At 43.9% G+C, this 25,890-nt stretch overlaps 1 protein-coding gene across 1 annotated transcript in view; it reads left to right on the forward strand.

Moving 5' to 3' along the window:
* CNTNAP2 (contactin associated protein 2) overlaps positions 1 to 25,890 on the forward strand; it is a 1,382,004-nt gene that overhangs the window by 1,102,769 nt on the left and 253,345 nt on the right. Inside the window, exon 16 of the mRNA XM_055334793.1 lies at positions 24,442 to 24,612. Within this exon, the coding sequence (XP_055190768.1) occupies positions 24,442 to 24,612 (171 nt within the window). The remainder of the gene's footprint in view (positions 1 to 24,441; positions 24,613 to 25,890) is intronic.

The raw sequence follows: 25,890 nt of genomic DNA on the forward strand, positions 1-25,890 counted from the left end.
TAAACTTCCCAGACCCTTATACATTGATTACAAACATTTAATCAAGTATTTCTAAGCATTTAATTGAAAAAATTCTGATGTATCCAATTTTCCTGAGTACTTTAAATAACTTAAAATTATACAAAATTCTTACAAAATCGTTATAAATACAAAGGTAATCAGGAGTTGGGAACTGAACCAGTTATAAATATGCAAAATAGTGGATTTAAATATCTTTTAGCCTTAACCTGATTCTTTTTTTTTTTTTTTTGGTATTTTCTTGGGTTATGTTTTTGACATATCAATTATATGCTATTTTTATAGCTTCTTAGACTCTGAAAATATTATTATATCCAAATGAAAAACCACATTTCAGAACAGCCAAGAATGCAGAATCGAGATTATGAACCAATTGATTCTTAGTAAGGACAAAGACCCTCGGTTCTAAGATTTAAATTCTAGCCCATCAGATTAAGATCAGCAATTCAGATCATCAGATTAAGTTTCATTTAAATCCACATATATCCGATTGGTTTGACTTTTACAATGATGTTTCCTCACAAATTATTTGGCCAGCATTCCAGAACCTATCATATTATCCTGTTATTATGATGTATTGACCTGGTCTGTTAGAATATCTTATTGGGAAATTTTTAAGTATTTTATTAAGATTATTAGGGTCATATGGAAGTGTTACCTGCAGTAGGTAATACCCTGAGTCTGTATTTTAATTGTCCTTTCCAGGACACAGCAAAATTAATTATTTTTGAGATCACTGTTGATTCCTTTCTGCACAGAGTGGTCACTGGTACTAATGAACTGTGAGTCCTTGTTTCTGAGTCCAGTTTTCATGTGTGGCTCTAGCTTCTGGTTGGTCCCTTCTGATCTCACTATAATAACTCCCTTTCTTAGGGTTATGTGGCTTACTGGTTTTGTGCCTACTATACTTTTTAGTGTATATAGTATAAAATTTATAGTCGGGAATATAACTAGGTAAAACAAAATATGCACATATATTAACTCCCCAATAACTATACCCCATTTTGTGGACCTTTGTTTTAGAACTATCTTTTATGTGCCTTATATCAGCTTTTCTCTTCGAAGTGTCATTATAAGTCAACGACCTTTTGCAGACCAGACCCATCTTCTTTTAGTCAACCATAATTCATGCTCCCTCACATGCTCTTCCTCCCTTTTTTCCTACTTCCTTCTCTCTCTCTCTCTCTCTCTCTCTCTCTCTCTCTCTCTCTCTTTCTCTCAATGCTAACTCATCAAAATTTGGCCAGCAGAAATCTCTAACTTGACTCCATCCCTTTCCTATTTTAGTACTACCTTCAACATTCCTAAAACATGTTTGCATGCTGGCAACAACAAGATGTTCTAGTCTCATTCCAAGTTGTTTTATTTTGTTTCATTTTACTGCTCCAAGACATAAATCAGCATCCCTACCAGAAGTAGCAGGAAGTACGAGAGAATAAGAACTAAGTACAAAATCTGTGCACAAGGGGGAACCAGGAAAGTCAATGGTAGATGAAAATATTGCTGTGGCTCCCATTTAATAATGACAGAGCTGGAAAATTGGTGTTTTAACATCGTAACTTCATAGTGGTTTTCTAAATAAGATTACACAGTGCGATGCTCTATTTTTCTGAGAGTATGTAGTTTCATTGACCACTAAGACATTTTTCTGCATTGAAACATTTGACCCTCATTCTTTCTGCATAGGCAAAATGCACTGAAGTATTTCTTATGCTCAGTTCCATGAGGATTCCAAAATATATAAACCTTCACAGAATTTAGAATTTCCTTCGTGCATGTGCACATGTGTACACGTATATGTGGGTGTGGGAACGTGTGAATAAATAAGGCTGTGGATATTTTTCACGCAGCAGGTAGTATTGTTACTGAGAACTTGCAATAAACATGTTGCATTTTGCTTTCTCACACCCCGCCCCCACCATGAATTAATATCAGCTATGGTCTTCATCTAATTTCTTCATTTTTATACTTGTCTAAATAAGTTTCTTCATAACAATTTACACTTTCTCTTTGGAATAATATTCTTATCCCAGTTCTCAAAATTGACAAGTAATGAGTTAAAGGATGAAGTTACCTAATTTGTCTTAGGTATGATTGAAACCAATGCATAGGGACAAAATCGGGATGAGAAAAAAGAAATTTAGGTCAAAAAAAAGTCAACAAATAGAACTCTTTGCTTCTAAGAAACCATTATTTATGATATGAGACAAATAAGAAAACCCAAGATTGCAAAGAATTTTTCCCTTGCTTTTTTTTTCCCATTTCTAGAATCCATCCTGAGTGATTTTAATACGTCCCATTTAGCAGTACATGTTATACTATGATGTTCCCACTGAGTGTCTCGTCTCTGTAGGTTAGGTTGTAACTTCAGTGGTACCATGAGCCAAAGAGAACCCAGCAGTGCTGCATGAGAATGAAAATCCACCCCAGCTGGTTGGGAGTTGGTACATATGGACGTGGGGAGAATTAAAAGATAGGCCTAGAGGCAGAGGATTCAGATCAGACAACCTCCCTCAGGTTCTAGAGACATAAAGTGAAGAATTTTAGGATCATCAGGAAGGAGGTAATTTGCTGAAATTCCCACCACAGAAACAGAAATAAGGTGGGATGCAGACATATGTTAATAGCACCAAAGTGGCCCATGGGTGTGTCTTATTTTGCCAATAATCTAACTGCAAATAACACACACTCAGATGAGGGAAATCAGAATAAACATATATGGGGCCCCAGCCTAGGTCTTAAATACCCAATTTGCTTCATTTCCTTGGGTAAACATGTTCCTAATTCTTGTAGCCATTTGGTTAAATGTTGACCAACAATAGCAGATGTTATATTGTGTTTGATGGTTGAAAGTTCTTACTTTCTAGGGTTGTCTGGGTGGCTCAGTCGGTTAAGCATCTGCCCCTGGCTGGGGACATGATCCCAGGGTCTTGAGATGGAGCCCTGAATCCTGTGTTGGGTTCCCTGCTCAGCGAGGAGTCTGCTTCTCTCTCTCCCTCTGCCATTCTCCCTTCTCATGCTCTCTCTCTCTCTCTCTCAAGTAAGTAAATAAAATCCTTTTTAAAAAGGTCTTATTTTTTTAAAAAAAAGTTCTTATTTTGTCTTTAGTCTGGTGAATATCACATGGATCCACACAGAAATATGCATCAGGTGTTTCCATCATAACAAATGGCATAATTCCAAAAGGGCAACCAGCCAGGAGAGCTCTTAAGCCTCCCTGAAAAAGCTCATTATATTTTACTCTTGGCTTGAATGGATGAAGGACGAGAGGCAGGCTGGTCCCCACTGGGGCTGCAAATCACCAGTATTCTGGAATTGAGGGGAAGGGTGAGTGCACCCACAGCAGCTGCCCTCATGAGGAGTGAAAGTCTTGCTGCCCCAAAGTCCAAAACCCAATAGTTTTGAGTAAGAAGAGAGCTTTAGAACCATTTTACTGTAGTTTAAAAGGCCTTCACTGTGACCACACCTAGCTTGTGTTCTTGCAATGTGCCTCTGATTTCTCGAGGAGCCAGGGTCCCCATTTACACGCAGAGCTCTTTTAGGAGCAGGTGAGTGATTAGATATACAAAGAGCGCTGCCAGGAAGAAAGCACCCACAGCCTCAATTAAAAAAAAATAGATCAAGCTTCAATTCATGTGCCCGTGTCCTGATGACCCAGATCAATCAACGGTTTAATTGATAATCCCTCACATCATCTCCTCAAACGGTGATTTGTTCCACTTATCATAATTTCTAAATAGCATAAAACATGGGGATGCTCTTTAATAGCATATGTGGAGTTTAAACAAATAGCACAGTCCATATGCTTTAAACATCCCAGAATTCCAGAACGAGAATTCTGTTGAACGTACTTGGAAAATACTTAACTAACCGGACTATTTACAACGGAGAGAACTACAAAATTCCGTGGCTGTTGACAGCCAGGTCATTTGAAAGACCCTTAGCACAAAATGTAAGGCACAAATTTAGGGAGCTGGAGGCTCCTTTTGGGATTTGTCCTTTTTTGCAGGTTTATCTTACAGGCAACCTAGTGACCAATTCACCTTGACCCAACTGAGTAGGAGATTACAGGCAGTTTGGCTCCAACACATCACTGTTTTCGACCCACCGTAGTGCGCAAATTATTATAAACTGTGTAGTAAGAAGACTCTCAAATTTTTTAAGCATGACAGAAAACAAGCAGTCTAGGCAACTGATGAAGAATACAGGCTCTGGATTCAGACAGACAAGCTCAGAAGCACATCCTGCTACCCACATGAACCTGAGCAAGTTATTTCATCTGTGCCTGGCTCCACCGAAGGGGGAATAACAACGGTACAAATCCTTCAGGATTTGCAAAATTCAAGAGGAATGGTGCAGATTAAGTGCCTCGCACAGTGAAGGACCCAGGAAACTGTCCAGAAATATTAGCTTTCGTGTATTAGTATCATTATCTCTAAACATAATGGCATTTTTGTTAACTAAGACTAAGAAGAAAAGAAGGAAAATGGCATTACAACTTGAGAGGGTTGAATTTGCTGGCAAACTTTGTGACACCTGATGCTAATTAAGTCTGTTCAGAAAGCTGCCCTGTGGACCCTGTGGAGAGTGACTTGGAGGGGGAGGTATTAGAGCCAGGGAGGCAAGAGAGATGCAAAAAAAGACAACAGGAGATCATGTGAGAGACCCTTGGAGGTACAGTTGATTGCATTTGGCATCCAGTTTGGCCTGGGCATGGAAGCTGTGGCTCAGAACGGCCCCTGATGCCTCCTCACACTGGGTGACTCTGTGAAGGCATGTCTTGAGGTGAGAACCACAAGAGGAGCCGGTCTTGGGGTGTGGGCAGTGAGCTTGGTTTTATGCTTGCTCTTTCAACTTCTGGTAGGAAATCCAGAAACATGGACACGCCCTGCTAGAGTTTTGGCCTTTCACTCTCAAACTCTGCTCAGAGGTCTGTGTGGAGACCTGGGTGGGGATTATCAGTGAGAGACAGTGGGGATCCAGCAGAGAGACAGCACAAGAGAGAAGACAGGGGTGGTGTGAGCAGAGCCCGGGGGATACAGTCTGTAAGAGAGATGCAGAGATAGTAGGACCAATGAATGGACCAAGAGTAAAGTGGTAGGAAGAGAACCAGAGAGAATATCGTTCTAAGTGAGCTTGAGCCAACGAGCGTTGAGATTGAGAAGAAAGATGGCACGCCAAGTCTTCCCCCACTGGATCGAGGACTGAACCTAAAATCCTGTTTTCCCCAGAGACCCAGGGACAAGCCAAGTTTGGCTGACAGTGTACAGCTTTCTCTGGCAGAGGAGGCTGGGTCCTTCAGCATCAAAGCTGATGAACCCGCACTCTCAGTGTCTGTGTGGCTTCCAAGCTATTTCTGCTCTTTGAAACCTAACTAGAGAGCGAGGCACGATCCCTTGGCAGAGTGTCCTTGTGTCCTCAGTATGAGGCCTCTGGTCTGGGTGCACAGTAACAGGGATGCATGTCATGTTTATCCTTCACAAAGTTCAAAATAACAGTAGTTCAAAACCTTCTAACAAGCCAGCCTTCTATCAAGTGATTGGAGAGGCACCTAGACTCCAGGGCTGCGTTTCCAAAGCTTCTATAGAAAAGACCACCTGCCCCAGAAGCAGCTGAGGTGCTCATAAAAAGAGCAGATTCCAAAGAGCTAGGGATGAGGGCTCAGAGAGCTACATTTTTAGCAAGCCCCACAGATTATTCTAATGGGCAATAAAGTCTGGGAGCCATTGATTATAAAAGAATAGACAATCAGCTTGAAATAGCCAAAAAAAAAAAAAAAAAAAAAAAAGCACTACCTGGGAAAAATAATCTGAAGGGAATACTACCTTTTACCCAAAGGAGATAATCCTTGACAGAATTGTGAGACTTCGTGAAAACTAATCGGGTCTGGTTATCTCACTTTCCAAATTATTTCTGTGAGTTTTTTCTCCCGTCCTGCTCTGCGTTTCCTGATTAATACACGGTGGAATGCTTTATAGTTTTTCAAGCGTGCGAAATAGAGCAGGAGGAAAAATTCCCATGCATTTTCTTCAAAGAAAGTGTTTTGAAGTGTAGCGTTAAAAAGGAAAAAGTCATGAAATAGTTTAACTTTTTGTCATGGAGGGTGAGTTGTGTTCACACTCTCATTGTTGAGAAGGGCTGTTCAATGTATACTTCCTTTTCCTCAAGTGTAAAAATTGACCTTTTTTTTTTCTACCGGAAAGCATCGATGTCCAAATTCTTTGTCACATATAAACTCTAGAAATTATTACTTGATTCTCGTTAGTGGAGAAAATTAGAATAGTTTATGGCCCGCTGTGTTATCCTAACATCATCCCCTCGTTTGTCAAGATTCTTAAGCTGGACATCTTTCTGCGTGTATATGTGTGTGTGCTGGCAGTAAAACATAGATCACGGCTGAAAGGTAACTACTAGAGAATTATTAGAAGTATAAATATTGACCGTGGATATTGAAATATTTATCCCCACCCTACGCCGATACTTGAAATCATACCATTAGAGATTAATGAGTTTGGATCTCAAAGGCGATTTCAATCTTCAGGAACCTCTTATTAAAATAATAATTTAAAAAACAGGGGTGCATAATCATTAAGGCTTTATCAGCCACCAGAGGATGAAGGTTTTGTTGATTAGTAACTGCGAGCAGGATTGGCAAAGGTGAATGAAGCTTGAGACACATCCGGGAGATTAGGACTACAAGACCACCTTCTTACGTTCCTAGTCGCTCAAACAGAGCAATTCTTCCTATTTCTACAAAAGCAAAACTTTAAAGGACTTATCCTCATCAGGCATTGGAGTAGAAACCTCACCCGGTGAGTAAAAGAGCCCCCCTCCTGGGAAAGATCAAGATCGTAGTGTCCCTTAACAGGACTAAAATAACCATTAGTCAACCAGAGAGAAGAGGAGAGCCTCTCAGCTGGGGCAGAGGATGGCTCTGGCCTAGCACCTGACCTTCCTTTAGAGGAGAGCTGCTTGGAAATATCAGAGCTGGAGAAGGGCTTCTCCAGGCCAAATCTGTGCTCCAGGACGTGGGTATAGGGTTGCCAACTAAAGATCAATTGTTAAGCATGACAAATGTCTTTGTGAGGTATCGCAGCACAGACTTCACTTCATATGGGAAAATTGGACCCTTCACGTGTGGTCTAACCTGATGTTCAGCCATCCCCGGCACATTCTCAGACACCTTTTTAATGAGTTTAGGACGTTAGGAAGGGGAACCATCCCAGCCAACTTAGAACCACTGGCCTCTATCGCACGAGCGCTACAGAAATTATCTCTGTGTGTCGCATGCCACCAGGGGCTGTGTAGTTCAACCCGATTCAACGTCATTTGAAAAAGAATCACAAGTACTTTGACAAGGCCTATAAAGAATTTATTAAAATATCTTTAGTATTTTGTCACATGAGATTATTTTTAATTTGCGCTTTCCAGATAACCTCAACAAATGTTACTGAGTTTATCACATCCCTCAATGAAATAGCAAGGCTCGATTTTACCAAGTAGCAGCTGGAAATTGATCCTTTGAAGCCTTCCTGGTCTGTTCAACTACATGACCCTCAGCTCCCCCACCGGTGGACACAAAGTGGTGCATCGCAGCCATTCAGCAGTGTTTGCTGAGCACCTGCTCTGTGCCAAACAAGGTCAAGGACAGGCAACAAAGGACAAGGCAGGCAACATATGCCTGCGTGGACCTTATATCCCGGTTCAGGAAAGACAGTCAGTTAAGAAGGAGAATTAATATATAAACAGATACATTAGATAATGATGTAAGCTGTAAAAATGAAACCAACGGGAGATGCCAGAGAATGACTTGAGGTTGGAGTTTCCATTTCTTTGAGAAGATGGCATTGACTCTGAGGAGGTGACTGACTTCTGAGTGATGAGAAGAAGGCAATCCTGCCAAGATCTGCAGAAAGCATTCCAGGAAGAGGAAACCAGTCCTGAGATTGGAACAATCTTGATCATTTGAAGAGCAGAAAGAAGGTTGGTGTCGGGGCTCCTGGGTGGCTCAGGTAGTTAAGAGTCTGCCTTTGGCTTGGGTCATGATCCAGGAGTCCCTGCCCCCCTCCACTTTGGACACTCTGCCCAGCGAGGAGCCTGCTTCTCCCTCTACCTCTTCTCCTCCCCCACAGCTCATGCTCTTTCGCTTGCTCACTCTTTCTCAAATAAATAAATTCTAAAAAAAAAGAAAAGAAGAAGAAGAAGAAGAAGAAGAAGAAGAAGAAGAAGAAGAAGAAGAAGAAGAAGAAGGAGGAGGAGGAGGAGGAGGCTGGTATAGCTGGAGCCAGGGAGAGAGTAGAACAGGGTAATATCAGAGACAGAGACAAAATGATGAGGTCCCTAGATGCTGGATCTTTTATGAAGTCTAGCTCAGTGTGTGCGTACAGTAGGTTCTCAGAAGGGACATGAGGGGAAGCGTGCCGGTCTTCTCCCCAGGGTACCTGGGCTGTACAGAAGAATCTCCCCCTGGATCTCCTTTAGCTGAGATTTGAAGACAAGGATACAGTAGCATGTTCAGGCTCCTTTCAGGTGCCAGGAAAGCCCAGCATAGAAATCCTGTGGAAGCGTTTTGAGGACTAACATTTTATAAGAAAAAGTAAGTGCAGGGCACCAGGGTGGTGTAGTTGGTTACGCCTTGGACTGTTGATTTCAGCTCAGGTCGTGATCTCAGGGTCACAGGATCAAACCCCACGTCAGATTCCATGCTCAGCCCGGAGTCTGCTTATTATTCTCTCTCTCCCTCTCCCCCTCCCCGTCACTCACGTAGACTTAAATCTTTTTTAAAAAGGGAAAACTGAGGGCTGGGGAGGAGTGAGTGAGAATTACTTTGTAAAAGAGTGTGCAGCATTTTCTGCAGAGAGAGCACCTGTACTGAAGCCATGAGACTTGGGTTTGAAATGAACATTAAAATTTTCCGTGCCTCGGTTTCCTCATATGAAACATGGAGCTCTTACCAGAATCACAAGTGATGTTGCGAAGATTAGTTGAGAAAATGCCCGTATTGAAACGTTGCTTGGATCATGGTTCCATAGACTTTAGCTACCGTTAATAACGAGTACCAATTCTATGAAGTTACTGATTAATGAATATTAGTGACTCTGTAAAGTCCAGAATCTCGACCAAATAAGGCTTGGGGAAGAGAAGTTTGCTTATGGCCAGTGAGAATTCATTATAAGAAGACAGTTTAAAGCATCATTGTTAGTAGTTAGTTGATTTGTGCATCGGGGGTGGGTGGTGTGTGGTTTAGGAAAGCCTCCGTGGCATGTGGGCCTTACAGGTGGGTGGAAGAGCCTCAGGAATGCTCTTCTCTCTCAGGACGGGGGAGAATGTCTCTCTCGCCCACTGCAGCCACAGTATCACCATCAGGCGGGGCCCAGAGACCTATCACCCAGCGTCAAAGCCAATGCCTCCTCTGCCCCCATCTGCTTAGCCCCCGTATGGTCTTTCCTTTCAAACCAACAGTCCAATTACCATAGGTAATGAAAAAAAAAATCTGACCTTCATTTGTGTCTCACAAGGAACACGAAGGCCAATTCTCTTTTGTGCTGCTCTTGCTCCTTATTTCTCCATCCTGCCCCACTCACACTCAACCCATCCCGAGTTCTAACCAAAAACTCCCTTTCTTCAGCTTTTGTAGACTCTTGTCTCTTCTTCCTCTTCCTTTTCCCTTTCTCTTTAAACACACACGCGCACACACGCACACACACACACATGCACGCACACACGCACACATGCACAACACAGCCTGGGTCCTTCCCGGTACAAATTGCCCATCCATTACCCCACAAAGGTAACCAGTATTAAAATTTGATGTGATGCCTTCTAGATTTTTGTCTTTTATTCTATGCATCAATGAACACACACACACACACACACACACACGTATACATGAGTCAGGCATGTATACAACACACATACATACTTTTTAACATAATGGAGCCGTCATACACATTTTGTCCTGAACAATGTGTGCCACTTAACAGTATACAATTAATAATTTGCATATTTGTTTAATACACCATAGCAGATTGACCCATTGCGGTTGTTTCCATTGTTTTGCTATCGGAAACTCTTTAAAATTATACAAACCACTGAAGCACCAAACTGAAAAGGTGTGTGCATGGTGCTCACCTCGAGGTGGAGGTTGGAAGATTAAAGAGAAAGTCAAGTGGATTGAAATCAGCAATAAAGCGACCGTTCTCCAATACTAAATGTACTTGAAATTTATTCCCCTGCATCTGTAGGTAAATGTCCTTCTGTTCCTGAAACAATAAATCCCCATAAACTTCCTGTAAAGTTTTGCAGAGGTGAGATGTGAGATTGGCTCCATCGAAATCCATTCAGTGCTTTGTTTGTGCACCTTCCGATCTGAATTTTAAAGCCCCTGCTTTTGCTCCGGAGCCCTGGGACTGAGAAAAGGTCAGAATGCAACATGTTTCAGAGCTGCCGTGCTCTCGAGGCCGCTGGCCTGCTGGAAATCATTGCTTTCAAAACCTGGATTATGCCACCATGTACTCGGTCTCAAATGAGCATAACCCACAGCGCCGTGCAGTGGTAGTTAAAACTGTTCACTTTGGCTTTTTGTTGTATTCTCAGGTCACCTTTAGAGGTGTTGAGATTCCCAGATGGCTGGATTCTGAACAGGCGGTCTTTACTTCCAAGTGAACCCCAAGGGCAAGGCCTGACACCCGAATGTCTCTTTTACAACTTGAAATGTTGAAGTGGAGGATGTGAAGTCCAATCGTAAAGTGACATGTCGCACCGGGTGGCATCGTGATCATCTGTGTCATAGTTCGTTATCCGTGTGTGTACTTCTGACCCCGCAGTATGTTCAGTAAACGTCGAGGGAGGGAGGCCCTGCCATTTGGGGTTGTGGCAGCGCCCCTTCATTCGCAGCCCACGTCCTTGGTGGCCGGGCAGCCCCTCGGAGCAGCGGGCGATGCTGTCCAGCCACCCTGGGCTGCCCCTTCTGGGGACACACTCTTCCCACCAGGCATCCCAACAACTAGTCGCCGCACCAACGGTCTGTCCTGCCCTCGTACAAACTCCCAGATCCCTTTGAAGTAAAACCGTTCTAAATCAACAGAGTGGGTACCATCGCACTCGCTTTAGTATTTGTCGTGATTCTGTGACAGACCGTTACAAAGGTCCTGCTGGTCTCACACCGTCAGGCCAAAGGATGTCCTTTGCAGTCAACTTGAATCCCGTCTTCCAACCCCTACTCCTGGGCGATCACAACCAAAGCTGTGTCTGTGCACCCAGCTCCACACCACCAGAACCACAGGGGACCGTGGGTTGCAAATGGGATCGTGTCTTCGGTGTGTTCTTTTTTACCCTGAAAGTCTGAACATCCATGTCGGCTTTGATGCATTATTTATTTTTACACGGGAAATTATTTTCACTTAGCCACTGAACGGAATTTGTTTTTGGGCTCTCTCTCAACTGCCTTCCCTTTCTCTCGAGTATTTATGAGATGTTAAGAGACTGCAGCGCACTCTGGATAAGTCCAGGCCAGCTCTCTCACCCTAACATATACAAGAATCTGTCGTTTTTCTATGATTAACAATAAGTAGAGGCCCAAAGAGGCGTCTTTGCCCTTCGATAGTGCTTTGGAATTTCGAAGAGCTTCTGTGTGACGCCTTCGCTTCGCATCATGACAACAGCCCTGTGACGGAGGAATTATGTTTCCTATTTTATAAATAAAGAAACTGAGGTTAGAAACGCTTGTACCCCCGTTTCCCCACCTCCTCTTTGCAGCGCAATTTGTTTTTCCTGCTTTACTGATCCGTCTCCTAGAGATAGGGGCGCAGGGGGTGAGAAGAGGGGGGGCTGTGTTAGTTTTCAGTAGGAAAAAGACAGTATCTATGAACGGGACGTGTGAATCTTTTTATTTCCTGTAATGAAAAGAGCACAAAAAGGAAACTTTGATTTGTGTAACATAATTGTGTGGCTCATATCAATCCATTACTCCGCTGTGCGGAGCTCCTTCCAGTGTTCACATCCACCATTCTGCTGAAATGGGCGGCTTTTCTCCACATTTCACTCACCTAATGGATTTTATATAAAATCTGTTTTTCTATGGATGTGGGGCTCTGGGGGGTTTGTAGTCTATCAATACGGGAGGGCGGCTGCACATTATAGCACTCCTGCTCGGCACAGCGGCAGAGTACAGCTAAATACATCAGAGTCTTTTGTATTTGTGCCATGACCATTCTTCATGGCAACAGGGCAGATGATAAAACGGGAGCCTAATGGTATGAGGGCATGAATTACAATTGTAGGGAGAGAGGAAAAGATAAGAGGCAGTAGAAACCATAAGGGAGACGTTGTAGGGACAGAAGTGACAGTCATGAGTCTGGCAGCCCTCAGAACCACCAGAGAGCCACCTGCGTGGCCCAGCGGTTGGGCGTCTGCCTTCCGCTCAGGGCGTGATCCCGGGTTTGGGGATCGAGTTCCCAGGGAGCCTGCTTCTCCCTCTGCCTGTGTCTCTGCCTCTATCTCTGGGTCTCTCATGAGTAAATAAATAAAATCCTAAAAATATATATATATATATATATATTTAAAAAAAGAACCATGAGAGCACCATGAGGGCCTGCTGACCACCCCCTGGTCTGGAAGAGGGCCTGTGCGTCTCAGATCGCTGAGATGGGAAATGTTGAATGTGCTCAAAAGTCCAAGTAAATAATGCCAAACCAAACAAGCAAACAAACAGAAAAACAAAAACAAAAAATAAAACAAAATAAAAAATCCCACCTGAATGGGCTTTGATTTGGAAACTAGAGAAGGTAGGTTTGGTAGATGGTCACCAAGGAGTGGTGAGAACTAGTAGTGAGATTACCAATGGTTCAATCCCTTTTAAGAATGCTTTTGTTTGCTTTTACTTACTCAGGAAACACATATTGAACAAATCTGTGCACGAGGCTGGATATTACAGGTAGAAAGAAATAGAAAATATAATCTCCGCTCCCTGAAATTCATCGCTTCACAGAAGTGGGGAGCCCATGAAAGTAATTCTAATAATGCAGTAAGTTAAGTGCCGTGCTAGATCCAAGATGCAGCAAGAGAGTGGGAGCACAGGGACAGGGTGCCACACCCTGCCGGGCAGGGGCCAGAAGGCCACCGAGGTTGTAGAAAAGGATGGGCCCGAAGGAGGCACCCATGCAAGTAAAGACGTGGAGTCCACACACAGCATGGGGGCTGGTAGGAAGTCAGCAGCTGCGAGTTGTCGGGCACATGTTCTGAGGCCGGGGGTAGGGGGCGAGGAGGCTTGAAAAGAAGGCTGACACCTGATTTGCCACATCCAGGAGTTTGCAAGGTATCCTATGGGCATCTGGAACCGCTGGAGGTTTTATTCCTGAGAGAGAAACTGTCAGCTGTGCATCCTGGAAAGACTCCCCTGTTGGCTCTACGAGGACCGGATCCAAGATAAACAACACTGGAAGCAGAACCGAAAGTCACCGTGTGGTCCAGGCGACAGGTGATGGCCTGAGCCCTGGGAAGCAGAAGGAGTAGCAAGGAGAGGACACACCTGCGGAGTGTTTCGGGGGTGTGGGTGTCAGGCCTCGGGGGTGGGCTGGATTCAGAGGAACGACTCCCGTGTTTCTGGCTTGAGTGGCAGAGTGGGAACAGCTCCAAGTGGAGAAGACTGCAGACAAAATTTGGAAGAAATATATGTTCACTTCCAGTCATTTAGAGTTTGCGGTACTTGTAGGTCAGAGTGAAGCTGTCCAGTAAGAAACCCAGAGGTTAATCTTCAACTCCAAGGAGCGACCTAACGGTGCATAAATTGCAGAACCACCGGTCTGTGGTTAGCACTTTGAAATCATGAAAGGAAATGAAATCACTCAGGAAAAGAAAGAAAAGCTGAGTTATCCGTGGGACGGACATGCAAGCATTTGAAAGTCAGGCAGTCCCCAGAGTAGCTCTGTCACGGCCACTCCTGTGTACTACATGACTTGTTAAATATTTTTAATTTCAGCCTGCATGTAGGGATGTAAATGTGTGCTCCAGCCTCCAGATGCAACAGTCTCATTTTTGCTAAAGCAGACGGATCTTCGTCCAATCCTTCAATCACCAGGGTAGGAGACGTTCAGGCTTGCTGTTCCGGCCTTCGGAATCGATCACATAGAGACCGTAAGAGTTTACCTGAGACAGAAATATGAAGGAAGAGCAGAGGGCACAGCTATTTCCCTTACAAAACTAAGTTATTCATTTCTCCACTTCTGGGTAATAATTTTTGCCTTTGAATCCCATTATACTTAAGGTGACTAGTGTAACTAAGTTAGGCATGACCCACGGTCCCAATAAGGAAAGTGTGAGGAGGTTTAGGGATCTAGCATGGAGCCTCTGGAGAGTTTAGACCTGCTCCCCATCTCCAAATATCCGAGTACACAGAACCATGTATTCAAAATAAAATAAAATTACCTCTTTAGTACTACAGTGTTTTATACACGCGGCTGACAGATTCAACATGTGAGTTTCCACGACTGATTAGGACACCCCAGCTTCATCACATCCCCCGTGATGGGGCTACTGGTCAGCTCACAGCAGGTGCAGGAAGCGTCGTGACTTCAGGTGTTTGACTATTCTATTCTCTTTGTCTGCCGCATCCTGACCCCATTCTTGAACCAAACCATAGGGAGACACAAGGTGAAAGATTTGCATTGTTGACGCCGCCCACGAGCTCTGCGTGTTGTGGCAACAGAAAAGACTTGCTGGTGAGGGTGACACCTTGCCAGTTACTAACATCTTTTTTTTTTTAATTATTTTTTTTATTTTTATTTTTTTAATTTTTTTTTATTTTTTAATTTTTTATTTTTTACAGTTACTAACATCTTAACATGGAGCCCTTCATTTTGAGGTTGAGCTTGCCGTATAAAATCAGGCTGGGAGCTGAACAAAGCTACTTTTACCTTTCCTGAATGTACAAAATGGTTTAATTAAGGAAGTCATTTCTTTTTTCTACCCATAAGGACACCTCTACAAATAGACTCAAATCTACATGCAAATGGAGCCATCTGGCTTATTGTTGTAAATAGCACCCAGCCCCTGGTAAACAATAGAAGGCTCATTGCATAACTCAGAGAGTACCCAAATGTCTAACCTTGGGGTCACTAAAAATTTTCAGAGTAATTTGTCTCCTCAGAATTCCTATTTACATTAAAAACTGCATACCACTTAAAGCAAAGACGGTAGCTACGCGTCTCAGTGTGGTCCCAGGACTGGGCCACTGGATGGCTCTGAAGAAATTGCTGGTGTGAGAGCCTTTGGCATCCCACCCACACCCGCAGCCATGGCCTCACCAAACCACGGCCCACAGCTGGAGAGCCCACGTGCAGTCCCCTCCTGGTCGGCCAGATGCCCAGTGTTCCAGCCACTGGCTCTTCACCTTTTCCTACTTATCTAGTTACCTAGTAACTAGTTACCTAGTTACCACTGAGGAAACAGGAAGAAAGCCTACAGGTACCTCTGGCCTACCTTTGTTCAAGTGAGACCATCTATAGATTATCCACTTTCTTAGGTGCTCAGCTGCTCCCTTGTTCATCAGATTTTTGTTCAATGGCTGCTCTACAAAACTATTTATCACATTGCCAAGGCTCAAAGTGACTCCCATTTGTGTGTATGTGTCCTGAAGGAATGTTTTTTTAAGTCAGTAAGGAGACGAAGAAACAGGGAGCACACAGTTTTGAAAGCCAATGAGCAGAGGGGTGAGAAGAGAAAAAGCCAAAGGGCAGACATAGGTATGAGTCTGAGATGAGCCACGTGGCTGGAGAAGTCTGAATTGGAGGTTATCTCAATTTAGCTGGGGATGGTTTGCTGCTCCCCCTCAGAGAATTCACCCACGGGGTACGGAAGCCTCGGGAGGGGCCTTGAGGTTTGCTGACTTCCTCTATACCTGTTTCAGAAGAAACTGCTTTCCCATCCTCCCCCACTCCCTGGCTAAGCCCTCAGACAGTGACTGCAAGTGACACCAAAGCAATTATTGTCCTCTTGGTATTAGTAACAGTAATAGTAACATGTGGAACACTTACATTGTGCTCAGCACTCTGCTAAATGCATGTCACGGTTTATCTTCTGTGATTCTCAACAACCAATAAAAGACGTTGCATTGTTATGCCGTTGCACAAATGAGGAAATGGAGATTGAGGAAGATCAAGAAACATGTCCCAAGTCGCCCAGTGGGGATGGGTAGCAGAGCCAGACTCTAGAGCCTGCATGGGGACCAGCACATGGCAGCTTCGCCACGTGACAAACCAGAGCAGCCCCCGCGAGAATCATTTACTGTCACCCCACCGTCCTCTCCAGCCCAGCTCCGCAGCACTCCTTGCTCTTGCTACCACCACCGTCACAGGGGTACCTCTGGCATGTCACATGTTCAGCTGCTTCTTTCCTTACAGTACAGGAAGACCCATGAGTCCAGACTGTGGACAGGCAGATGCGAAGCAAACTCTAGCAGGTTCAGGAATGGGAGTGGGCAGGAGGCCCTGTGGGGTGAGGCTCACAGAAAACTGGTTGGAAGTCTCTGTAGCATCAGCTAAACCCCCAGTTCACGTTCTCCAATCATGCCAATGGCTCTCTTGTTCACCCAAGCAGGAGGTGAGAGGTTAACACTCCAGAAGTAGGCACCAAAGAAAAAGGAGTCAAACTCCTCCATTAAAACAGAAGACATAGAGATCTACCTAACTATCTAACTATGAACCCCCTCCACCTCCCTCTCTGAGCAACCAGAACACTGACCATCACATATATATTCCTCATGAAGAAGTTGGAATATTTCTCCTCCCAAGAAATCGAATGATCTATGTCCCAAAAGAGGTCACAGATGTTGATATTTGGAGGCCCCTCTATGAGATAGGAAGCTCCCCACATTGTAGGAAAGCCCAGCCATCAATGAAGCCACCACCACCCCCAGATCACATATTCACAGAGTCCAGTCCACTTGCTAGTACTTCACCAGTCAGCATGAATGGATATGAAAGGCTCACCAACCATTGAAGGTGATGTCAGGGACCTCATGAAACAAAGAGTCCAAGCTAACAATAGGCAAGGAAGAAGATCTCAGAAGAAACAGAGATAATGCAGAAAGCAGAAGAAAACCTTTTAGGGGGATCCCTGGGTGGCGCAATGGTTTGGCGCCTGCCTTTGGCCCAGGGCGCAATCCTGGAGACCTGGGATCGAATCCCACGTCGGGCTCCTAGTGCATGGAGCCTGCTTCTCCCTCTGCCTGTGTCTCTGCCTCTGTGTGTGTGTGTGTGTGTGTGACTATCATAAATAAATAAAAATTAAAAAAAAGAAAACCTTTTAAAATGAAATTTATTTTCTCAAATAAGATATTGCATCAAAAACTAATAACAATAGTAGTAATAGTAGCAACAAACAACCTAGAACAGAGTGCTATAAAAAGGGGGACCATCAGAGAACAAGAAATAATACTTGGAGGTGAGAGATGTAACTGCTGAAATAAAAACACAATAGCAATGCTGAAAATAAAGCTGAAGGAATGTCCAAAAAAGTAAAGCACAAAGAAGAAAGATCTAAATTAGGAATGCGAAGGAGTAAGAGAAATAAAGGTAAATATAAAACTAATAGGTATTTGAGAAAGAAGGATTGAAAAATTAAATCCCCAGACCTCACATGGGGAAGAGATCCATACCAAGCAGCTGTACAAAGTTTCATTTAACGGAGTTAAATATCCTGACAGTTTCCAGAGACAAAAAGGTACAAATGATATAGGAGAGGCAAAAGCTGTCGTCAGTCCTCTTGGGGTTCCTGGCTGGATCTAAAAATTAAACTGACAAAGATAGATTAACAGAAGAAAGCAAACAATTTACATAAAGTAAGTTTTACATGACATGGGAGCCTTCATAATGAAATGGTTAAACTTGAGTGATTCTGTACTACGGTTGATGAATAGTAGAAAGTCGTGGAAAGACGTGATAGGACCATGTATGAGCGACGTGTAGTAAGCTGGTCGAAACTCGGCAAGGTTGTTCTGATTCCTCACAGGTTCCTTTGCCTTTCGAGATGATGATGTTCCTTTTCTCAGGGAGAGAGAGGACACCTCACCTCAGGTCTATGACCTGCTTCAGGGGAGGGTCAGAGAGTCCTTCCCACACCTGCCATTTCTTATATTCCTTCAGCTCAAAATATTCAATATGCTAAGATGCCATATTTGGAAGGAGCGTGTCTTGAACCCCATCAGTTACGTGCAAGATGTAGTAATCAGAAAGCATTAGCTTTCTCGGTAACAACACAGAAAGCTTGAAGATAATGAAGAAATGCCCTTAAAATTCCATGGCAGGGTAATTTTCTGAAGTGTCCCAATTAGGTGTGAAAGTAGAATAATGACTTCAGAAAAGCAAGGATCTGGAAAGTTGACCTCCTACATTCCTTTTCTGAAAAAGCTACAGGTGGATGTGCCTATGGAAATGAAGGTGTAGACCCAGAGAGAGGGATCACCCAAAGTCACAGGGTCCAGAAATTTGGTCATTTAATACTGAAAAGTAGCAAAAGGATGGCCTGCAGTCATGGCAAGAGACAGGTCCCAGGACGGGGCTGTGCAACAACCCTGAGAAGAGTCAGCCCACAGGGCATTAGGAAGACAGAAGCTGGAGAAGGTGCCTCCAAGGGACAAAAAGGGGGCCACTAGATTACTCAATGTGTGTCATGTTGCAAACATTTGTGGGAAGAGTGTTATAGATGGGTTGAAGGATTTGGAGAGAATTTATGACAGGTACAAAGAAAACCAAGCCAATGAAAAAATAGGTGATTATTGAGTCTAGAAAAACAAAAAAATATATATACACAAAAGAAAATATAATTAGATTTTACTAGTTGGCTCACTAGTAACTAATACATAGTACTAAAAATGAATTTCAGTATAAACAAAAATCTGTGAGTTTGCTAGTTTGGGGAAATATGGAGAAAGGGAAGGAGATGTGCTTGTAAAAAATGCTCAGTCTTTATTTTGCTTTCAGAAAGTAGACCAAATGTATCTAAAATGCAAAAATTAATACATAACGACATATACATTTTACAAGTACAAGGATATAACTGAAAAAGTTAAAAATGTAGGGGTTGTGGTGGGAGGGGTGGAGCAGGGAGTTGCATTTTGCAATGTCCCTATGTCCCCTCAGTCCACTATTGGACTGTTCAAAACTATGTACCTGTAAGACTTGGTTAGAGATTAAAACTAGGCTTATAATTAATTGCTGCTGTCAACTTAAAAAAAAAAAAGATAAATCAAAGCAAGCTCAAAATTATCAAAAAAAAAAAAAAAGAGAGAGAGAGAGGAGTTTATTTGGGAATAGCAGAGGAATTGTGATTTGGGACACCCAGACCATAGCAAGCTCCAGGCATCTGTTGAGGGTTTGGGGAAGGCTGTATTTATGGGCCAGGGCATAAGGAGAGGAGAGAGTCCAGTTAGGTCTGTTAAACTAAAAAACAAACAGAGGTCAGCTGCGAAAATTCCCTAAGCACACAAAACCAGTCCAGTCAGACAAACAAAGCTCAATTCAGCTTATTTTTCAAGACCAACCCAACCTAAGTCATTTCTTGTTCATGCGTCTGGAAACCATAAGCAAAAATTTCCTGAGGTGGCTATGCTGTAGCCCCTGACCAAGCAACCCCATTCCAATATTATCAGATGTCTGTAAATCGGGCATTTATGAGAAGCCAGTCAGCCAGTCTGTAAGTTTTATTTTCATGGGGGCCCGTGGGTGAGAGTTTCCATTCTATATCCTACAGTTCCATTTTAGTTTGAAATTCTTTAACACTGCCCAACAGAAAAGATCCTTGGAATGTTTGAAGTCAGAATCCCATACCAAATAATCATCGGTGAGTTTGAAGAGCTGCTAAAGAATTTGGATGAGTGGATGACGCTGCATTTTTTTATTAGCGACTCACTCAGGTTTGCAGGGATACTGAGGGCCTGGTTGGTCAGCCCAGCCCCACTCTCCTGCACTGGCTGGAGGTACCTGCTGGCTCTCTCGCCTCAGGACATGAGCCCAGGCCTGGCCCACGATGTGTTCAAAAAGCTTCTTAAATGGCCAAGTGGTTTTCAAGCTGGTGGAGCCTTCCACCTCATGCCCGCCATCTTGCCCAGCCTTTGATCATTACTGTTGTGCAGCCCTCGGCTGGGGCCCTCCTCATCTCTGTACCTGCCTCGTTATTCTGTGGCTGTTGACTGGCCCCTCTGGCCTCAGATATGTATTTCTGTCCTGCTTCACACCTTCTAGCCTTGCCCCCTTTTTGCCTGTCCACACCTGCTGAGACACCAGTCCTTGCCGTACAGCGAAATCTCTTATTTCCAACTTGGTATTCTCATCCAATATCACCTTCCCCTCTATAGCCCTGACCTTGATAGCAAGTACAAATTGCGGCTATTCCAATAATCTTAAGGTTATGAGACCATCAGTCTTGCAAATGCGGGGCATTGTTCAATGAGGTCTGTAGGGAAAAATAGAAATTAAGTCACAGGTAAGAAAAATTACAGTGTGCTGGTGGAGGCAGGGCCCAGCTATCAGGAGGTGCTAAAGTAGTGTCAGCTTTTATTTATCTTTATTTAGTATCTTCAATACTCAGGTTACCATAAAGTAGATTTTGTCCCATGAGGACTTTGCATATGGAGTGGAATTGGATGTAACTGAGGGGGCAGCTATTCACTTATTCACTGGTTTAATAATTATTTATTGAGTACTTACTAAGTTCTGGGGCCAAAGGTTACAGAGATGAAATGGTTTTCTCCTAGCTTTCCAGGAGCTTATGGTCAGGTGGGAACAGAGTAAACAATAATAATGCTGTAAGCTCCTTGCCTTACGAAGCACAGTGAGCACTAGAAAAAAGAAAAAAAAAAAAAGCACGCCTCTTATTTTGTTATAACCCGGAATCCCAGAAACTGAGCTACAGACTCACTAGAACAGGGCTCACAGAAGTTCATCAGGGTCTGGAGCAGCGGCAACCAAACTTTCTTATTGTCCACCCTGCTCATCAAAACCTTCGCACCACGTATCCCTGTTTCCTTAACCAATTCCCCATGAGGGACCACTAAATAGAATTCCTGATGTCGGGATCCCTGGGTGGCGCAGCAGTTTGGCGCCTGCCTTTGGCCCAGGGCGCGATCCTGGAGACCCAGGATCGAATCCCACGTCGGGCTCCCGGTGCATGGAGCCTGCTTCTCCCTCTGCCTATGTCTCTGCCTCTCTCTCTCTCTCTCTCTCTGACTATCATAAATAAATGGAAATTTTTAAAAAATTAAAAAAAAAATTCCTGATGTCCTCTGCTCGTGCCCTTTGGCTCCCCTTCAGCACCTCAACTCTGACCCCACCAGTCAGGTCCCGAGAGGGGCCTCCCTGCTGCCGATCAAGAATCTGGACTTAGCCCGTTCATCCAGGGACTTGGGACATACAGCAAGTGACAGCACCAAAGATACCAAGAGAGAACCCAGACATTTCCGGGAGGATGACTGGTGACTACCATTTGCACAAGACTCAATTTCCCCGCGAATATGTCTACTCAAAAGGCTAAATTAGTTCGAAGCTGCTTAGTGAGCATAGAGTTAGAACAAATGGAATTGTGGTCTGTAGGGATCTTTCATCAAACTGGAAGACCTGATTAAACTGCCCTTCCCTTCTCCGGGGATATTTCTGTCTGAATAACCAGCGCTGGACCTCAAATAAATACTGACATGTTTTACTTTTAGCTTTCCTGTTTCTAGAATCATTTTAGACAACTGCCCTTCCGTTAAATACATCACCACCTCAGAAAACGGGAATGCACCTGATTGGAATGAAACTTTAAAATGTTAATTACGTTCATGTCCTGGGCATTCGGCCTAAGGAGACAGAATTGCTTTGCGTTAGGCTGAAGAGTGGCTGAAGACTCTGATCCTCGCAACCTCCTGGGTTGGTATAGGGCTCTCACCCAATTACGAGGAGCTGCATCCTCCAGGCCCTGGGGACCCGGCTTCATTCCTCCCAGAACTCTGGTTGGTGAGGGGGCTGCAACTTCTAGTTTGACTTAGGTTTTCCCTTGAGAGACCTTTGTGCTCAGACAGCAGGGAAAGGTGAGCCCTACGTCCCCTCACAGTATATTCACCAGATCTTGAGTCAGGAAGAGGACTCGGCCCTCAGATGATAGCAACTTACACAATCATTAAGATTCTTTCTTTTCAAGATATTAGTCTAACCAACATCATGCCATATTCTTCTTCCCAAGAGGAAACCAGTCTATTTTTCTACTGCTGAAAGCTATGATATTGCAATTTATTTATTTTTTATAAGTTTATTTTTTATTGGTGTTCAATTTGCCAACATATAGAATAACACCCAGTGCTCATCCCGTCAAGTGCCCACCTCAGTGCCCATCAGATATTGCAATTTAAAAAAAAAAATAGCTCAAAACTCCACTTAGACTTTTGGGACCCCTTAAATAATAGGTTTGACCACCACCACCACTGTTTTACCTTAATGAAGACATTTATGAACATTTTGCACTGACCCACTGGTTATAAATTGCCGTTCACTTTTCTACATGTCACTATATACTGGGTATCGCCGAGAATGAAAACAACATGAATTGAATAAGAGGACATTTAAATATCTCAGTAAATAACAACATCATATATTTAATTTAAAATTATAGTTTAAGTATAGCAGTACCAGCACAAAAATAGTTTATTTAAGAATAGCAGTTGAGGGCACCTGGGTGGCTCAGGTCATGATCCCCCGAGTCCTGGGATTAAGCCCCACATTGGGCTTCCTGTTCAGTGGGGAAGCTGCTTCTCCCCCTCCCCTTACTCCTCCCCACTGCTCGTGCTCATTCTGTCTCTCACTCTCTCTCACATAAATACATAAAATGTTTTTAAAAAATAGCAGTTGAACTTAATATGGCATATGTGCATACTTTGCGTGAAAAAAAGGAAAAAAATGCAGGAATAAAAACGATTAGAGTGAACCTAATTGATTGTGTTCTTTGAAGGGAAGATACAGCAAAAATCAGTAAGAAGCAAAAAAAAAAAAAAACACCTTTTTTTGTAAGAAGAAAATTTTGCACAATTTACTGACCTCTTTGGGTTTTATTCAGTGATTCATGAATCAGGAAACATCTAATCTAGCAGATAGAAAGTATCCCTGACGAGCTATGGGAAGGAAGTAATTTTTCTAGACCAAAGTGAGCGAGAACAAGGAAGTTGCCCTGGACATATGCTGGTTGGCTAAAGCGGGGTTACTTCCCTTGTAGGGAGCAAAGAGGGGGCACGGGGCCCAGTCAGGTAAAGTGTGCTGAGCAGACAAAAGCCTTTTGGCTTTTCCCTCAAGCCTTCCTTTTGTGGGAGAGCAGGGTATTGAAACTTCCTTAAGTTTTGGTTTGTTGATGTGGGACTTAGCGTGAGTGACTCCATTTTGGGCCTAACCTGGTGATGTTAACAGGGGGTTGGGACTAAAGGGAAAGGCTTCAGTAGCTATTCTAAAGCATGCTCCTGTATTTTAGTCCTTAGCGTCAATAATAAACATACTCAGAAATGTTCACATTCATAAGGACTTTCTCCCCTGGAGATAAAGTCAAGAGTCAGCTCCTGGTTGTATTAAATTCTCGGTCCGTCTGTTCTAATGGAATGTGAGTCATAGAGCCGGGTGTTTTTATTTTGCCCTGTGAACTGCTTCTCTCCTGGGGACACTGCCTCCCACCAAGTGAGCAGGTGGCAGGGGAGGGCGTGTACAACTGTGTCTTCCCCATGAGTTCAAGGGTAGAGGCTGGTTGAGAGCCCGTAGCTGGGCTCAGCTCAGCACTCCCTACCCCCTCACCTGAAATCCGCAGGAAGAGGTTGGCAGGGGAGACATTCCCTTGCCTGTGAAGGTTTGGACTGGGAGGGGTGGGAAGACGACTGGCCTTGCCTGGTTGCCTGCTCATCCCACCTTTTCTTCAGCTCCCCACTCCCCAGAGCTTCCGCCTCTCCCCACACCTCGGATGTACCCAGCATCTGAGCAGGTGCTGCTTATTCAAAGACAAAAATGGATGAGAAGCAAGAGCAGAAGACCAAAGACCTCATTCCTATCCTATGCCTCTGGGTTTAGCCCAGGTGCCTCTTGCACCACACTTCAGCCACTGGCACATGTGCGTGAGTTCAAAACAGCACACCCCCCCCCCCGCGCCACCGCACATGGTAGTGCCAGGGGCTTCCCTCCATTTTCCCCTCCAGGGTTGCTCCCCAACTTTCCATCATTAATAAAACAGTCTCTTACGCACACACATAGAACTTCTGGAAAGCCAAAAATTTGGAGGGGGATTTTGTGCAGTGATGTGCAGCAGAAAGCGAGGGCACAAGAGTTACTGCCAATGGAAACTTGGCAAAACTCAAGAAATGGCTGTCTTTCTTGTACCTCCCATGATGAAGGTACAAATAACCCTGTTTCTCCCCTTCCACAGGGAATTATTGGAATGCCGCCTCCTTCCCAAACCCATCATCCTACCTGCACTTCTCTACTTTCCAAGGGGAGACGAGTGCCGACATTTCTTTCTACTTCAAGACATTAATCCCCCGAGGAGTGTTTCTGGAAAACCTGGGCAACACAGATTTCATCAAACTCGAGCTGAAATGTGAGTATAAACTCTCTGTCAACTCGTGAACAGCCTCTCTTGTCCCTTCCAGCGGATCCCAACCCTGATGACCTAATATCCCTGGATCCCAACATCAGTGGCAGCCTTTGCTCTGGAAATGGTGCTGGACAGTAGATACACAGACTTGAGAAAGACCTTGGCCCCCTGCCCTCAGATTGCTCCAGAGGAAACCGGCACAGTTAGAGATTCCCAGGCAATGCAATTCGAGGAAGAAGATGAGAGACAGAGACTTGTGTAAAGTGGTCGGGAGTAAGACGTAAGGGACTGGGAGGGATAATAAAAAATTAAAAAGAGGGATACTAAAAATTAAGGTCTATATGAGTTAATGAAGCAGCAGAGACAGCATTGGGTTATACAAAGAAACTCTTGAGTCTGCAGCTTTCCAGAACAGGCCCCAAACCCACATACCCTCTAAAGGTCTCCCTTCTGAATTTATTTCACTAAGGGTACAGAGACTATCATAACCAGAGCAAGAGCAGATGTTGCCTAGCTCAGCCCAGCTTGCCTTGGATCCCAAAGACCCTCACGAGGTCCTGTGGTTTGGGAAATGCCATCTGTGGAAGGTAGGGGGTCGCCAACTGTGAGAAGGGCAGTTCTCCTTATTCCCGAGCCATTTTATCCTCGGGCCAGAAGTTCAGGTTCTGGAATGTACAATCCATAAACTCCCAGGTTTGGTGAATATTTGCAAGGCTCTCTTAGCTGTTCAGACCAAGAAAGAGTCAGCATAGGTGACAGACGTGACCAGAACTAGAATGGGCACACAAGTCAGGGGCCCTGTGTCCCTCCACAAAATATCAGTATCCCTCCCCACATTGAAAAGTCCCCTTTTTGCTAGTCTGTACCCTATTACCTGAGGGCCTGAGTCACTGGGTCTGGACCCATCATGTTCCCAAACCCATTCCCCAGAAATATCTGATGGAATATTTGTCTCTTTTCATAGATGCAATTATGCAATGTGGTCTTGTAAAAAGGGAATCTCGGGCAATGTTTTTCTGCTCTAATCCCATGGGATTCTTTTTGTAAAATAGTGGATCGTGATTAGCGGTCTTTGAAATACATATTCTCAGGTCGAAATCTAAATCCTTGGATAGATTGCTTAATCTCTTTGAATCCCAATTTTCTGATCTGTAAAATGGAGGTAGTAATTTGTAGGGCTGTTATGATAGTAGAATATGGATACTCATAAAGCTTTTATGTCAGTCTCTAGGAGGTGTCATTATCATATTCCTGAGGATGCTCATTACAGATCTAATCCGG

The sequence above is a fragment of the Nyctereutes procyonoides genome, unplaced genomic scaffold (genome assembly GCF_905146905.1).
Source record: "Nyctereutes procyonoides isolate TBG_1078 unplaced genomic scaffold, NYPRO_anot_genome, whole genome shotgun sequence".
Taxonomy (NCBI): domain Eukaryota; kingdom Metazoa; phylum Chordata; class Mammalia; order Carnivora; family Canidae; genus Nyctereutes; species Nyctereutes procyonoides.